Source organism: Ascaphus truei, chromosome 1, assembly GCF_040206685.1.
Source record: "Ascaphus truei isolate aAscTru1 chromosome 1, aAscTru1.hap1, whole genome shotgun sequence".
NCBI lineage: Eukaryota > Metazoa > Chordata > Amphibia > Anura > Ascaphidae > Ascaphus > Ascaphus truei.
Window position 1 is genome coordinate 469,846,431 of NC_134483.1, and position 17,668 is coordinate 469,864,098.

The 17,668-nt window shown below is 41.2% G+C and overlaps 2 protein-coding genes across 3 annotated transcripts in view; one reads left to right on the top strand and one right to left on the bottom strand.

Annotated features, from left to right (window-relative positions):
* Window positions 1-3,143, top strand: part of CORIN (corin, serine peptidase) — a 330,632-nt gene extending 327,489 nt beyond the window's left edge. Inside the window, exons 21-22 of the mRNA XM_075566957.1 lie at window positions 352-485; window positions 1,762-3,143. Coding sequence (XP_075423072.1) covers window positions 352-485; window positions 1,762-1,944 — 317 coding nt within the window. The 3' untranslated portion in view covers window positions 1,945-3,143. The remainder of the gene's footprint in view (window positions 1-351; window positions 486-1,761) is intronic.
* An 11,274-nt stretch (window positions 3,144-14,417) lies between these two features.
* ATP10D (ATPase phospholipid transporting 10D (putative)) overlaps window positions 14,418-17,668 on the bottom strand; it is a 127,985-nt gene continuing 124,734 nt past the window's right edge. For both annotated transcript variants that reach the window (XM_075566971.1, XM_075566980.1), the window contains one exon: window positions 14,418-16,913. In XM_075566971.1, coding sequence (XP_075423086.1) covers window positions 16,652-16,913 — 262 coding nt within the window. In that variant the 3' untranslated portion in view covers window positions 14,418-16,651. The remainder of the gene's footprint in view (window positions 16,914-17,668) is intronic.

A 17,668-nucleotide genomic window follows, 5' to 3' on the forward strand; every position in this document is an offset into this window, starting at 1 on the left:
CCTGGACAATCTAGAATGGGGGTCGCTGTGATGACCTTACATTACAGACATTTTAAGATCTTAGAAGACCTACTATTTGACCGTGCAGTTGATATATGGGGATGAGGAATACGTTTAGGAACCACTGCTGAAAACTGTTGGTCCAATAAAATGGTATCACACTTCCTAATTAGTTTCTCTTTCGTTTCTCTTTTGGCTACTACACTATATTTTTTTTAAATATAAAAATTTGAAGTTGAAGAGTATGTGTCACAAGCCCCCCGAAAATGTTTTTCAATGCCGTATGTCACTTTCTGAAGCGAGAGACTACTGCTTATAACATATATATTTGCATGCTGTGGTTTCTTTCAGTGCCATTTAAATTACAAGAAGGCGAAGTACGTATTATTTCCTTGGAACGTTGTCAGTCATATTTTGACATGAAAACAATCACATCCAGAATGCTATGTGCAGGTTATGAGTCTGGGACAATTGATTCCTGCATGGTAAGATTCCCTGTTGGTGTAAGCATTCCACTTTTTGTGGCAGACTGTATCAAGTAATCTGTTTAATCTAAAGTCGTGTCCAAACACTTTGTGGTCACTGCCAAATAAGCTCTGGTATTGTTAGAACTGATCACATTTCATGGAATGTTTTCTACACTTGAAAGTGACAGTAAGGTGACCACAAATAAGTCAGTGCGACACTTACTTTAGCATATCATTTTTTTCCAAAATGATTCATTGAATTTTTATGGATATGTGAACATATTTGTTGCTTTTTTATTTAAATGATTTCTCTTGAGAACCTGCACTATTTATTGTTGTTTACTTCTGAAGTTTAACGTAGGACTTTTTAGGAAAGCTGGATAAAAGCTAGCAACGGGTGAAAGCAGAGAGAGGCTGGTTTTGTGAAGAGGCCCTCTACACGTTGTCCCAGTACTGAAGGGGTTAATGTGCTGTCCAAAACAGGAACAGAAATTGGGATTTAAGTAAAGTGAAGGCCTTCAGCTATACAACACCGTATCTGCAAATTTTAGCAAATGACTCTATTTGTATGTACGTTGAAAATTTATGCTCAAACGCCTAATGGTGAGAAGCCCAGTCACTCCCATCTCACTGTGGAAAGAAAGTATCAGCAATTCCAAAGCTATACTTGTCAAGGCGATTACTGATAATTACAGGAGACAACTTTTCAAAAATGATTGGGGTGCTAAAATCAAACAACCACAAATTTACAACACCTATTGCCTTCCACGTTTGGAAAACAACCAAAATGGAGGGGGAAAAAAAGCATGTTTTGCCTTTATACGATCAAGAACGTGCTCCTTTGCGCAGTGCTTGTTGATCAATTCATTTAGAACAGCTTCAACGTGCACTGAACCTGACTATGAATTTGGAGCAAATGGATTATTTGAATACTGGGGTGCGATTTGCTAGTGCGTGGCAGATGTCATTCACCGCTGAGCATTGAGATTTCTCGCCTCCCAATTCATAGTGTGGTCACCAGTGAGTAGTGCTAAGAGCAGGCACATGGTGGTTTGAGAGGCAGGTTTATCCACCCACCATGGTATCTATCCAGCCCCTACCACATTTTACCAACCCCTCCGTCTCTCTTAACCTGGCCCTTAGTTTCCACTCTAATTTTACTTTCAACTGCCACCCTCTGGTCTCCCTTCCCCTTTTAGTTGCCCTCTTTGGGGATATACATCTATAATCATTAACAATATGATGGAGTTGGTTGTATTTCAGATGCTAATCCCTCATGCTTATGTTGTTACAGGGCGACAGTGGAGGCCCACTTGTATGTGAACAGCCAGGAGGACAATGGACATTGTATGGTCTAACTTCTTGGGGCTCTGTGTGTTTTTCAAAGGTATTAGGACCTGGAGTATACAGCAACGTTTCACACTTTGTTGAGTGGATAGAAAGGCAAATATACATTCACAGCTACCTAATCAACTAAAGATATAGCATAAACCAGAAAACATTTACATTAAAAATAAAAGACTAGCAAATAAATCGCCTTAACCTCTTAGGAGGTTTCATGTGTGGAAATGGTATTTGTTGTAGGTATCAATGAAAATATATATATTTTTTTGTTTTTGATGGTAGATATTTTAGTCAGAAACGTTATGACTTTTGTACATATCTGATCACGGTTTTGTTTTGCTGAGTAACCATTCCTAAATCAACATAGGATTTCAGAAAATTATAATTGCTATTTTATAGTGAGGGATTGAGTGGACGATGTGTGTGGGACGTTGAACAGGTAGCATGGATGTGCTTGCAAGTTCTATCACTCGGCTGGGCATGTATCCTGGCGGCTCACAATTATAGTTCAAGCTACAATACAAATTAGTCCGCAACACCAAGATAAATAATAGGAAGGTTGCTACATTACGCTTCTCTTTGATTACTGCCACGAGTAGGAGGTCAGGCATACAACGACTGGTTGCAATTGCCCGTTTGACTTTGCACAACAAAAAGTGCAATGGAAGTGCTTATTATAGACTTCTGTGTGTTACCTATATGACTACTTAGATTAAAGCAGTAGTACCATTTTCCTAATCATCATTTTAGATGATATGACTGACCAGCTGACCTGGCTGGATACAATACATCTCACAAAGAAGCTTAATCTACCCTGAAAATATCAATGAGACCAAATTAGACCACGGGAGGATGTCTGTGGGGAATAATATGCAGTGGAGACTGAATTGAATGCTTTAAGCAAGAGCAAAAACTGTAGAGGGTAGAAAAGGGAGGTACTTAATAATATTGGTTTCTTAGCATTCTTATATGGAGCCCATACCCAAACCTCGGTGTTGCAGGCAAGCAGTTTGACCCTTTACTATTGAAAGTGACCACTCTTATTTAAGTGGCAATTGCTTTCCTCTTGTTATAAACTTTAAACACCTCATTTGTGAGGGGGCCTATAAAGCTTGACATAGCAGGACTCTTAACCACAGGAGGGATTCAAACTGATGTCTTCTCACCTCCCACACTGAGTAATCTCAAAGAACTGCAGAGAATGTACATTAAACTAACAATGTTAGAGGAATAGTTTTGGAAGACTTACAACTGTGAATGCAGGTGCACTTGCTATGAATGTGTTTATGGTTTTTGAAATACACACTTGGAATAAATAAGTACAATGTTTGACTCCTCTTTCCATCAGAAATAGTTACATATATAAAGTTGACTTCATTACCTATTTAAAAAAACATGTGCGTATCTAGTTGAACATGCTTAAAACAAGAAAGATGGATACATTGTATGCCAAGTTTTACTAAAAGATGCACTATTTTCACAGGAATGGACCATAGAAAATATTTATATTTTTAAGAACAGTACATTTTATTAGTCAATATTAAGTAAATTATTTTTCTCCCTAAAGATGCTAACATGAAGAAATGAGAATGTGCATGTTTTTCCTCTCTTCCATTGAAAAACATTGTATCTTCTCAAAACATTATTGGTAGATGCATTGCTGCTTGAAAGCCTGATAGCTTTCTGGTCTTTTTTTTAATTTCCCAAAGAAAGCTACATAAGCTTGAACTCATGTTAAACACCCCCCCCCCCCCCCCCAACAATAATGTATTCAGGGCCAGTACAACACTAGGTGACCTGGGCGGTCGCCTGGGCGACACATGTTGGGTGCAGCAGTGGAGGCTGGAAGCAGAGCAGGCTGCTTTCCTCTGAGTCTCCACTGCAGCAGAAACTGCTATTCAGGTCAGTGGAGGGGTGATGTAAAAACGGAGTAGGATGTGTGCAAAAATGGAGGGGGGGGGGTGCAAAAGCAGGGGGGTGGGGAGAACGATGGGTGGAAGGAGAGAGGCGTGGGAAGGGTGGGGAAGAGAGGGTTGGGGTGAAGAGAGGGATGGGGGGGAAGAGAGAGTGTGGGGGGAGGTGGAGAGAAAGAAGGTTGGGAAGAGAGAGGAGTGGGGGGGGGGAGAGTAGCGGGGGCTGAAGGTTCACCCAGGGTGCCAAATACCCTTGCACTGGCCCTGGGTGTATCACATATGCGAACTATACAGCTATTACTCTACTCCAACATCCACTGAAGAATTACGATTATTGTATTTGTTTAACAATATCAGATCAGTGTCATTAATAAAGAAATTAAAAAAAAACACAAAAATGTCTGCTACAGTTTTGGTTTGGACAGCGTTTGCTGAGAAAACGAGCATAGCAATTCAGATTAGGTTAGCTAGCATGAAACTCTACAATTACAACGAGTTATACTGTACATATACAGTACATCATAATACAGAAATAATAACAAATGTATTTAACTTTTATTAAAATAAGTAATATATTTAAATCAACTACTGTACACACATGGATAGGTATAGTGTAAAACGTTATAATACTGTAACTTAATGCCCATTCATTTACAGGTGTGCCAACACTTTGCATCATGCAGTAACCTTTTTACCTTCTTGCATTCCAGCGACTTAAACGTGAAATCCTTAAATGATCTTGTTGATTTGAGAAAAGTATATGAACATTTTTATTCTTTTTTTTGGTCCTCTTAAAAATGTGCATCACAGACAGTCCCTAATTACGACAATCTTTGAACTGCTGCATCATTCTTTCTGTAGCCCCAACATAAGCGGTGCATATTCTGTGGGGTTTGTTTTTTTGCCCTATAAAAAGTTAGGGTTGTTGAGTTGAACATTGATCAGCTATTAAACATATGATCAATTATGAAATTAAAGTTAGAAAATGCAAGAGCATTTTACATGACTGAGTAGTTTTAAGTAATTGCAGCCCAGTACACAGATAACTCAGGTACGATTAGATCTTTAACATTGCATATTGTTTTCAGACTGTGAAAATATTGTACTTACTTTATGTGGTTAGATTTTGTTTTGTAAGGGATCACACATCTATTTTTAAACCAATAAACCTGGTATACTGTACCAGTAATGCTAACCTCGCACACACCTTTATTGATAGCCACACACATGCTTCATTTAATCCATAGATTTAGTCCCCTATATACTTTGTTTTTATATTAACATTTAAAAAAGCCCCTTGCATTACTTTCAATGCCCTCTTTTGTAACAGAAACTTTTCTTAAGGCAAAACTATGTGAGATTAATGTTTATTTTTTCTGTAGCGTCCAGTCAGATCGTACAAATGTGTATTTCCTCAGTTTCACTTTATTTTGGCCAATGTACTGCAGGTAGGAGGACATGGCTGCTTTGGGCCAAGTTAAAGTACAATCTAGTCTGTATAAGATTATGTTATGGGACATATTTTGTGGGCCATGTTCTTTATTTGGCATGGCCAGTGGACCAGTCAATGCCCTCCACACCCAACTTCTAAAACTAATGTAATCCTTTTGCTGCCGGAAGTACGATGCCTGTGTTCTGGGATTGTGAACAAAATAATCACTTAAAGGGGCACTGCCTCTTGTTTTTTCTTCTTCTAGGTTTGAAGCAGGGGGTCTCAGGAGCTGATCGGCGTAGATTTAAGCTCTGGAGATCATGAGCCTCCGGAGATACTTTTCTCGTCAGGGGCTGCAGGTGTCAGCTCCTGCTGGGCACAGAAACGGTCTATGTAAAAGGTGCCGTGTCCCGCAGGCCAATAGGAAGCCACAACGTCATCCCTTGCAACTTCCTTTTGGCCCACATGTGGGACCCTCTAAACTGGTCTGAGATACCAGCAGCCCCTGTACATGAACGCTTCTGAGGAAGGGGGGGGGATGGGTCCCTGTAGCTGAAATGAACATGGTTCAGCTCTGGAGACCCCCTGCTTCAAACTAAAAAAAATGTATTTAAGTAATGGTCCTTTAAAGTTTCCAGAATGGCAAAAAGGCCCTTTGCATGCCGGCCCCAGTAACTTTCACGGAAAGGCAGCCTGAAGTTTGATGGCCACTTTTCGTATTGGTACTATCAAAACTAAAGCGGACTAGAAAAAAAAAAAAAAAAAAACAGCATTGGCACTAATAGGGCTCTATTAAAATCAATTTCACTTAGCAGCAAAGCTGTGACAATTGGCGCACAAAAACTGCACGGTTCAGAGAAAAGCCCATTGCTTTCTATGGGAAATGTTTTCTTTAATAAATTCCTTTCTGTTTGCCTCTAATCCTGATACAATTTTGCAGCTGGGAAACGGATAAATAAGGCCCTAAAATACGCTCATAAAATATTTAAATAATTAAAAAAAAAATATGGGAATGCAACTTCAAGTAACCCAAAGACATCCTGAAATAGTTAGGGCCATCTTTAAACAATACAGTTTAAGTGAATGGGCTGTAAGGTACCTCATTATAACTTTGCACTGGATAGTACTGTAAATACAGCCTCAGAGCCTTTCACTGCTGTTGCTACTGTATATGGATCTGTATAGAAGTGTTTTGTGGTGTCCTGCAGCACAAAATGGGTTAATACAATGTCTATAAGTAACCAGATATATAGCAAGTAATTTAGAGTCATCACCGATAACTATAGGAAAGAATGTATTGCAACTGCGCCTGCTGCAACATTCCATGTAAAGAATATATTAGTAGGTTTTTTTAAATGTATTTTTATACTGCTTCTATTTCCTACATGTGCACATAAGAAATACTGAATGTCATGTACAGAAAGGATCAGCCCTTGTAATATTTCCACCTATATCAGCGTAGATTGTAGAGGGTAAGCGAGCAGTGTCACAGTATGTCCGACACATTTACAGTACACCCCTCTATGTAGCAAACCAATTTGTTTCCATTTCGGTCTGTATTTAAATATTTTTTTCAAGAGCTGAGAAAGCAAAATAAAGACTGGAGACCAATAACGTGCTGTGTCAATTTCTTTGTGTCTCTCTAGGAAAAAGAAACTTTTTGTAGGCAAGTGATATACATGCCGAGAATACAGTTTATTGCCGGGCGCCTGTCATGATATCAATTGCTTGTACTGATTCTTTCAACCCCCATCACACACACGCCAAAATACGTAGCCCCGAAAACAGTACATCTTGCGGCCCGAGAGGATTAAAGCAGGACCCCCCCCCCCCAAAGTTAATCGTACGGGGCCAGCCAGCTTGTAAGAGCTGAGCAGAGGAATCCCAGGAAGAAGCAGCCTCTCTCTGTGTCTCCCCGTACAGCTCTTACTGGAGCAATTCATGGACTTTTTTTGTTCTTTACATCAGTTTGAAGCGGGGGTCTCCGGATCTGAACCCCATTCATTTCATCTTCCCCTGCTTTTGAAGATACCCTCCGTAGGTGGCGCTGGTATCTCCTGCAAGTTTAAACCTCCCACATTACGGCTTCCTAATTGTGACCGAGACATTTCAACTTGCAGAGATACCGGCACCACCTGCAGAGGTGCATCTCTGGAAGCAAGGGGTCCCCCGTAGCCAGCATTAATGGTGTTCAGCTCCATACACCTCCTGCTTCGATCCAGTATAGAAAAATTAAAATAAATTTAAAAAAATAAAATGGGTTTATGGTTTAACATTTATTTGCACTGTGGCTACCTAGGTGCAATACCACTTGGATAGTGACATTTTTGAAGACATATCTACATTTTCAAAAAGACAGCAAATACGCTATAAATATGTATAAATGATGTGATATCTACCTGTTATTTGAGAAGAATGGTGAATCCCTTCTCAGTGTCTCCCTCCCACTCAGACAACATAGAACTGCACTATTTTGTAGCCAGCACGTTACACTCTTTAAGAAAGCACTGCAGAAGGGTAATGAAGATCAGGTTATTTCAAATGTGCAAAAAAAAAAATGTTTTCACCTGTTCTACCTTTGAAACAAGTGAACTTTGTTCACATCAACGTGAACTACTCGTCACATTGTTTCCCTGTGGCCCAATCACCAACAAAATATTCGATTTTAAACTCTTTTTGGTAAAGACTTGTGCCTGAAACCTGCAGGAAGGACTTGGTCATTAGTAGCAATACTAAAGAAAAAATTGAGCACCAAAATAACCTAAAAGGTTTTCAAAACTGTTAAAACATTACAAAATCCTCTAGGAGCATGAAACCTTCCAAATGTAAAGACAAAAGTATGAGATCTAACGTTTCTTGCGGTTTAAAGGTTACTAGATTGATATGGATTCAAATTATTCAGCCTCTCAGTGTTTCAAGGTTGTTGTTGATTTAATGCTTTCGTATCAACTATTTAGATGGCTCCATCAGTTATTATTCTGCAAGATATATTCATCACATTAATCAATACATATCACCATACACCCTGGATTACTCAAAAGCCTTGCACTATCTACTGAATGTTGGTGGAGAACTCTGAAAACCAGCACACCAAACGCTACTCATCCTAATGGCAACTATCACAAATTTACAATTTGCAAACTATTCAAATTTATACTGTTACTCTCTTTAGCAGGTGATATTGAACGTAACCCAGGCCCTCCCTTTTCAACTCTGTCCCATACCTCTGAGAATACCCCCTTCAAATTCCAAAAAGGTCTGTCGCCCATATAAATATCAGAAGCCTGCTGCCCAAACTGGATGTACTAAGAGCAGGGTACCTTATGCATAAACCCAAAGCCATCATTCTCATAGAAACATGGTTAACCCCTAAAACCCTCCATGCAACTATCACCATTCAGGGATACTCCATTTTGAAGAAAGACAGGTCAAAGAGAGGAGGGGTGTTAATTTATATTGCAGACACCTTACAATTTACGCTTTGAAATTGCCCCCCAATCCCACCCACTTTTGAAATCCTACTTGGCAAAATCTGTCTCCCCTTTTCTAAGCCTGTTCTTATTGCTGGCATCTACCAAACCCCTAAAGCCCCACTACAATTCCTGACTGATATCACCCAGTTTCTTGGCTCCATTTCCTCTCAGAACAAGAAGAGTGAGCTGCTAGTTCTGGGGATTTCAACTACAATTGTCTCGACCCTAAAAACCACAAAATCCAGATACAACTCAAGTCACTTAACATAACGTAACTAATTTCCCAAACCACATGCACAAACATGAAATCTTACAACTATTCCTTGCTAGACTGGATTCTCTTTTCTAGTCCCAGCAGAATCCAATCCTCTGGCATCCTACCTGACATTTTCAGTGACCATGCAATAGTGTAGGGGTGCGCAAACTATTTGTGCTGCGCCCCACCTGCCTGATTTCCCCACCCCCCCCAGTGCTCACGCACCACCCCCACCTTCCTTTCTGGCAAGCAGGGGTCATGCCATGGTGACGTGTCACACAGCCGGCTGAATCAAGGTAAGTTGAGAGTTGCAGAGGCCTCACGAGATCCCACGGCATTAAAATAAATGCTGCATGTGGTAGGGGTGAGGAGCTTGTTCAGGTAGACGGGTAGCTTGCCCAGAACATATTTGAAGGCAAGACAGGAGAGATGAACTTTGTGCCTAGACTCAAGTGATGTACAAACGGGTGAATCAAACTGACTAACCCTCCAGGCGCTCAGAATAAAGCATAGACCTGCTGGTAGGAGATGATGTAATACGTCTTTAAGACCCAGGCTATAAACAACCTTAATGCAGTATGATATGATATGTTATCTTTCCCCCCAACCGGCTCACCATGAGCACTATGAGGTTGGGACCCGGGAAACTCACGTGTTAGTCCTCGTGGTTGTTTGCCAAGCCTGTCCTGTCTTTTCCGTGTAATATGTGTTCCTGCTTCTCCTGAATGAAGCTGGGATGCCTCCGTCTCGTGATCTTTGCTCTTCACCGCCAACCCGATACCCGCAGAAGCGGAGGGTGGTCACCTGACCGGCGGCATGAACAGTGCTTCCGGATGACGTCACGGCAGACCCGGTGAACCAGCAACAAGCCAGCAGTGACTCGGCGTGCAGGCGCGTAATGCAGCAATGTAGAAAAACCTCTCAAGAAGAGAAGAAGCACCGCACAGCACAAAAAAGAATGAATGAAGGCTGATGTGGGAGAATAAAAAGAGCTTTATTTGCACAAGGTGCAAGCGAGTCCTCTTGACGCGTTTCGGCCTGGCAGGCCTTTGTCAAAAGAGTAAAATATGCATGTGGTAGGGGTGAGGAGCTTGTTCAGGTAGACGGGTAGCTTGCCCAGAACATATTTGAAGGCAAGACAGGAGAGATGAACTTTGTGCCTAGACTCAAGTGATGACCAGCCTTCTAGCCATCAACAACCATGTAATATCACTGAGGATATTACCCTGGCAAATCCCACAGACATTGCAAATGCATTCAATAATTACTTTGTGGGGTGTGCTACCAACTTATTAGCGAAACGCAACCCAAACTACATACATGAACCTCATTCTGGGAGTACCTCTATAGCCCCACCCTCTCCCAATACTGCCCACAGTTTTCAATTTGTCCCAGTATCTTAAGAGATTACACAAGCGCTCCTCAAATTAAAACTAAGCAGCCAATGTGGACCTGACTTACTATAATCTAGGTTCCTACGACTTGGTGCCCAAGCCATTGCCAAACCAATTGCTTCCATAATTCAACTATTCTGTCTGCAGGCCATATCCCTAAGACCTAGAAAACTGCCAGAGTTGTCCCAATCTTCAAGTGGGGACAAAAACACTGTCTCAAACTACAAGCCAATCTCTCTTCTCCCAATACTATCCTAAGTCATGGAAAAATGTGTTCACTCCCAATTAAGTGATTACTATACCAAGACAAATTTCCCTAACCAATTCCAATCTGGCTTTCGCCCCAAACACGCCACGGTAACAACCGTACTAAAAGTTTGCAATGAGATCCAGTGTGGAATGGAACAACTAACTGGTGCAATATTCCTAGAATTTGCAAAGGTGTTTGATACTATTGATCATGCTATCCTGCTTAAACTCCAGTGCTCTGGAAAAGGGAAGCATGCTTCAAACTGGTTTCATTCCTATCCATCAGGTAGATCTCAACATGTGTCTCTCGGGCACTAACTCCAACCCCTTGGATACCACCTGTGGTGTCCCGCTAGGCTCTGTTCTGGGGCACCTGCTTTTCTCAGTGTTTATTAATGATCTTCCTACAGCTTGTAAGGAAGCCTCAATACCCATGTATGCGGATGACACAATCCTATATGCACACAGTTCTAACCTCTCTGACCATGGACACGTACTTTAATCCGACTTTTTGAGACTTGAAAATTGGGTTTCCCAAAACAAACTGTTTCTAAACACTGACCAGACTAAGGGGCCTATGCAGAGAGCACCGAATACAAGGTGTTCGCCATGTATTCGCCAAATTTGGTTACCTGTATTCAGAAAGGTGTGAGATCGTGGCGAGTTTTGTGAAATTCGCCAGAAGAATTTCTAGGAGACAGAAATCCGCCGATGCATTGGCGAGAAGTGTTTTTTTTCAGCAGAACGCCATTTTTTAAATTTTGTCATATGCAGGGAGGCACTTTCAGATGTGTTCGCCAGATCGGCAGTCCGTTTTAGCGTTTTATACGCCAAATGTGCACGCCACAAAAAAGCGGCAGTAACCGTGCCTTCACATGGCGAGAAGTGCTGGCAGTGCGTTTAATAAATAAATAAACTGCCCCAAGCCCAGCAGCTGATCCCGTTGTGAAGCCCCGCACTCCGCAGCAGTACTCCCCCCCCTCCCTCCCCCCAAGCCCAGCAGCTGATCCCGTTGTGAAGCCCCGCACTCCGCAGCAGTACTCCCCCCCCTCCCTCCCCCCAAGCCCAGCAGCTGATCCCGTTGTGAAGCCCCGCACTCCGCAGCAGTACTCCCCCCCCTCCCTCCCCCCAAGCCCAGCAGCTGATCGCTATGGGAAGCCCCGCACTCAGAAGCAGTACTCACCCCCCTCCCTCCCCCCAAGCCCAGCAGCTGATCGCTATGGGAAGCCCTGCACTCAGAAGCAGTACTCACCCCCCTCCCTCCCCCCAAGCCCAGCAGCTGATCGCTATGGGAAGCCCTGCACTCAGAAGCAGTACTCACCCCCCTCCCTCCCCCCAAGCCCAGCAGCTGATCGCTATGGGAAGCCCTGCACTCAGAAGCAGTACTCACCCCCCTCCCTCCCCCCAAGCCCAGCAGCTGATCGCTATGGGAAGCCCTGCACTCAGAAGCAGTACTCACCCCCCTCCCTCCCCCCAAGCCCAGCAGCTGATCGCTATGGGAAGCCCTGCACTCCGCAGCAGTACTCACCCCCCTCCCTCCCCCCAAGCCCAGCAGCTGATCGCTATGGGAAGCCCTGCACTCCGCAGCAGTACGTGTGTATGTGTGCATGTGTGTGTATGCATGTATGCATGTGTGTGTGCATGTGTGCGTGTGTGTGCATGTGTGCATGTGTGCATGTGTGCATGTGTGCGTGTGTGCGTGTGTGCGTGTGTGCGTGTGTGCATATATATATGTGTGTGTGTGTGTGTGTGTGTGTGTGTGTGTGTGTGTGTGTGTGTGTGTGTGTGTGTGTGTGTGTGTGTGTGTGTGTGCATTGTGTGCGTGTGTGCATATATGTGTATTTGTGTGTGTGTGTGTGTGTGTGTATATGTATGTATGTATAATATATATATATATATATATACACACATATACACACACACAAATACACATTATATATACACACACACATTATATATACACACACACATTATATATATATATATATATATATATTATATATATATATATATATATATATATAATATGTGTATGTGTGTGTTTGCGTGCGTGAATATATTTTTCAAAGTAATCTTCGCCAAATCTAGGTACCTCCATTCTTCATGGCGACATTAGCACAGGGTAATACTCGCCATTAATAAACATTGCGATTTTATTGCCACTTTGTCGTTTCTGCATTTGGTACAATAAACACGCCAAAATTTTGAGCTTTTGTAACAATGGAGACTTTTATTGGCGCTTCTCTCTGCATAGGCCCCTAACAGTGGTATTTGGGACCACAGCTAACTTTCTAAAGCTTCCAATGAAGGAGCTACAGATCAGAACCAACTCTAATACTATCCTAGCCCCTGTTACTAGTTTCAAATATTTGCGCATTTGGTTTGACTACCATTTAACATTTGAGTTTCACATTGATACCCTCACATACAAAACCTATGCCAAACTAGGTGTACTATATAGGAACAAATCCTCCCTATATCTGCTAGTCAGAAAGCGCCTTGCACAGCAGATGCTGATGCCAATTATAGACTAAGGACATAGTACAGTATATACCCTCTACAACTCAATATGTCACTTTGTCTTACAATGCAATTACAACACACATCACTGCGAAATACTCAAAGAACTAGATTGGTCATCACTCTAGTCTAGGCGCAAAATTCACCTTTCCTGTCTTGCCTTCAAATACTTTCTGGGCAAGCTGCCCACCTAACTGAACAAGCTCCTCACACCTACCACATGCAGCACTTATCTGAGATCTGACTCCAAAAGACTGTTCATGGTCCCAAGGCTCAACAAAATATCCGGCCGCTCCTCTTACTGTGTACCCTACAACTGGAACAGTCTACCGGAGACTCTCACTTTCGCCACCTGTCTAAGTTCTTTCAAAACTAAAGCTGTCTCACATTTGAATCTGGTCTGTTACATACGCCTATAATATATATTATCTGTAACAGTGCATGCAATGTTTTGTATATAATGTACAGGACAACCCTTTTCACTCATTGTAACCATTATTTGTAACCATGTGTTTGTCATTATAACTCGGTGCCCAGAACATACTTGATAACGAAAGGTAACTCAATGTATTACTTCCTGGTAAAACATTTTATAAATAAATAAAAGCACGTGCAGTCATGAGACATGCACTCTTAGTCGAGATGGTGTGCACAGAACATGGGTAAAACAGATCTTTAAGTCAGTCAAACTCTAGAGCTGGGATCTCAAAGTATCAACATGAAAAATATCTATTGCTCACCAAATCTGCTTAGATTTAGAATTTTTGTACATCTCATTATATTTTTGTTGTTTAACTCAAAAATATGACATACACAGAGTGCTAATTTCCACACCAGAATCACAGGCTGCAATGGAAGCAGTCTAAGAGTTTATCGGGTAAGACAGGTTTTGTGGATTCGTCAGACTTGTGAATGTGCTCATAAATGGTATTTTTACTTGCTGTACGGTGAAGTTCGTTGTTGTTTTACTCACCATAACTTACTTTGAATAACTCAAACAAAATTGGGTCAACATACTGTACTTTCAAAGTACTTTTACAGATTGTTTCTTTATCAGCAATATATTTGGCAATGACAAATTCGTAGCTACTAGAATAAGCCCCTATAGCGCTATACAGTATAGCTTATACTAGGGAGAAATATTGCGTGTTAGATTATCATATTTGCTGAGAAGATAACCAATGGCCAAAACTGTTAACTTTCAGACCAATCCTAAATTGAGAGTAAAATTTGAATGTGGGGAATTTAATGAAAACAGGACAACTTTTGCTATATAGTCCAAGGCAAACCTATCTCAGATGTTAGTGCAATAATAATTACCATCTGTTCAAACCACTTTATTTTCTAAATTAACTACAAAGTTCACAGATATAGCAAACCATTTTCTTTATTTTGAAATCTCGCATAATAAATACAACATACACAAGCACTTAAATGTGAACATATAAACATAATGCATAAAAAATATTTCTTGTTTAAAAGAAAATATTCAACTAGTTTAAGAAATACTTGGTGCATTGCTCCTGCGCCTTTCTCTCACAGTCGCTTTGAAACACTTCCACAGTCAATAGGGTTTGTTGGCAATTTGTGCCAGATACCTATACATTGCCAGAATGCAAGGCTGTAAAAAAAGATAATGCTTTATTCTATGTACAAAACATGGATAGGCATCACAGTAAAAATGAGCAAATGCACCCTACATTAAAACATAGGCAGAAAAGCCTTCTAAATCTCAAATGTATGGATTTAATATTCTTTATTGCACTCTGAAACCGGTTTCTAAACCATTTTCAGTAGTGAGCATCAGGCACCAACTAAAAACAAAACTGGGTGTGTACCCACAGCGCATGCAATGTCTGCTTAAAAATAACACTATACAGGGTACATAAAAGTAGAAAGAACCTCCATTCACGGATTGTCGCGTCAAATTAGCAAGATTCCTCTCTGCAAAACTGGTGCAAGAGTTTGAGCAGCATACACAGAAAAATATCCCACCAATCATTTTTTGTTGTAAAATTGCTTCGTTCTAGGGGAGACGTTGCTAAATAACCTTTTATAATGAGGCGGATAAGAGAAACCATCTTTTAGCTGCCAATATTGGATTGTAAAATAAGGCCGCAAAAACATAACATGAAGGTTTTTGGGTCAAGTGAGGCTTGAAGTGCCAACCCCAAAACTGCAGCACTAAAAGACTTATTACCAGCAGCCAGCAAAGTAGTGGAAGTAATTTACAGATAGGTGGGTTAGGAATACACTGCAAAGCAGCAGTCCCAGTTTTGAACTAATCTAACGTTACAATGAGATCTATTTTGTTTAGTGACTGGCAAGTTTAAAATAAATGAACTGCTTTGAAGTTGATTTTGTAACTCTTATTAAAAAAAAAAAAAAAAGGAAATCTACACTACAAATACAGCATTCGATTCGTTTTCAGATTTTAAAAAATAACCAAAATACACTTCCGACGTGTTTGTATATAAAGCTCTAACGCAACATGGAGAACACTGCGAAGCACTAATAATATTAAGTGGTTGCATCTTGGTTGCAATTGTAGTGTGCATTTGTTTTGCAAGAGGTACAAATCAACCAATGAATCTCATTCTCCCCCACTCTGCTGTCAGAAAGGCCGGCAGGGCAACTGCGTTGTTGATCGTTCTGGCAAGGATAGGGTTAAAGCAGGGGTGGTCAACGCCAGTCCTCACGGGCCACCAACAGACCAGGTTTTCAGGGTATCCCTTCAGCACAGGTGGCTCAGAAGACTGAGCCAATTGTGCTGAAGCAGGGATACCCTGAAAACCTGACCTACTGGTCACCCTTGAGGACTGGCGTTGGCCACTCATGGGTTAAAGCACCTTGGAACAGACATGTACGCAGTGAATTTGCATTACGACTTACAGACTTGATCATCTTATAGCCTTATTTGAAGAATTTGCAGTGTATAACGTTCAGAAGTGAGAGCACCATGTCATCACTCCTGGAACAAAAGGAAATACCCGCCCTGAAATGCAGCGAGGTTTCATTGGGGAGACACTTACAGAGCGTCAAATTTCTGGCAGTATAAAAGAGACAGGGAGGATCTCTCTGGAACAAAAAAAAACAGCAAGCGCACATTCCTAGGAAATTACTTGTTTAACACGGTTTTATGTTCTAGGAACTTCAGGTACAGGTATCTGGATATTTCTGCCAAATCAACAGGTTCCTAGAAACTGAACAATATATATATTTTTTTAAATATGCAAGCCTCAAAATATAGCTAGACAACATAACCCAGTCTGTGCTATATAGATCTGCTGCACATAAAGATAACCTGTGTTTGCCAGTTCATCTCACGCTAGTCGTGGGATGTACAAATGTAATGGTCCTTTGTTTTCTTGGCTGTGCTACAGTATAATCCCAATGCTTCCAGAGAACCCCGCAGTGTACCGGAGAGAGAGGAGTTGCAGGGCGATCCGGAGGCTAGAGAGGTTTAGAAAGGATTGCTTCAAAAGTCCTCTCATTGTTTCTCGAGCTCCAGGAATGTACAAGAAAAATACAAGGTGTCCTACAATATTTCCCAAGTAACATTGGCATTTTCTTTATATAGCTTTTCCAACATGAAAGACACTGTCAAACATCCACATGGCCTGTCCCTGGATGGTGAGAATCAGTGTCTACAGTCGCTGGAAGCATATGAGCAGCTGCTTCTTTTGTAGAAATGCTACCACCTGCTGGATTGGTGTAGATCAAGGCATTTTCACACTTTGAAACCTTCCCACTTTCCCAGAGTTTGATGGCGTGTGAACGTTCGTCGGGTGTCATGATATCGAGCTGCTTAGCTCTCAGCTGTGGAGTGGGGAACAATGTTCCTTGAAATATCCTGTAGACGTACCTAAAAACAAGATTTTCTTTATTATTAAACATGCCAAGTGTTTTGTTCACGTTCTGCACAAAACAGGTCATCTGATAAAACTGTACTGTGTGATGGAAATGAGACACACCATGCTTACTTGTCCCGACTTTCTTTTCAGATCGGATGTACTTATACTGTATTATATTAGCATTTCTTATATTATAGTACCTGCTCTGGTCTGCATACATGGCTCTCAAAATATAAAATATATATAATAATTCTAAATTAATAAAGTATTATTGGCATTTGCCAACCCAATTTAATGTTTGGTGTGTGTATATATATCCTACATAGTATATATAGTGACAAGATGGGACAAACAGATATGTGATATAAATTAGCATTGTTTCTGGGGGTAATCCAATATCAAAGTTTAGTCAATAGTATTTTAACGGCAGATTAATTATTTATGAGCACTGAACGCCTCATTTGCATTAAATATTGTAAAGCCTTTAGTGAATCCAGGGCAAAGAGCATGCATTTTACACAGAGCTCTGCAATCCCTTCTAATCTGGGGTTTGTTAACGGTTTATTAAAATCCAGGTAGAGCGGTATGGAGGAGAAAACCAGTGGCATAGAAAAACAAAAAAGTATAAAGAGAGAATAGGACCGGAAAAATGCAAATAAAAGTAGATTTCTCCAGAAACAGGCGAGCGAACGCAGGGAATGCCCCCCCCCCCCCCCGTTACTGGAGAAATCTGATCACCTTCAAGAACTTGAGAAACAGTTCATCA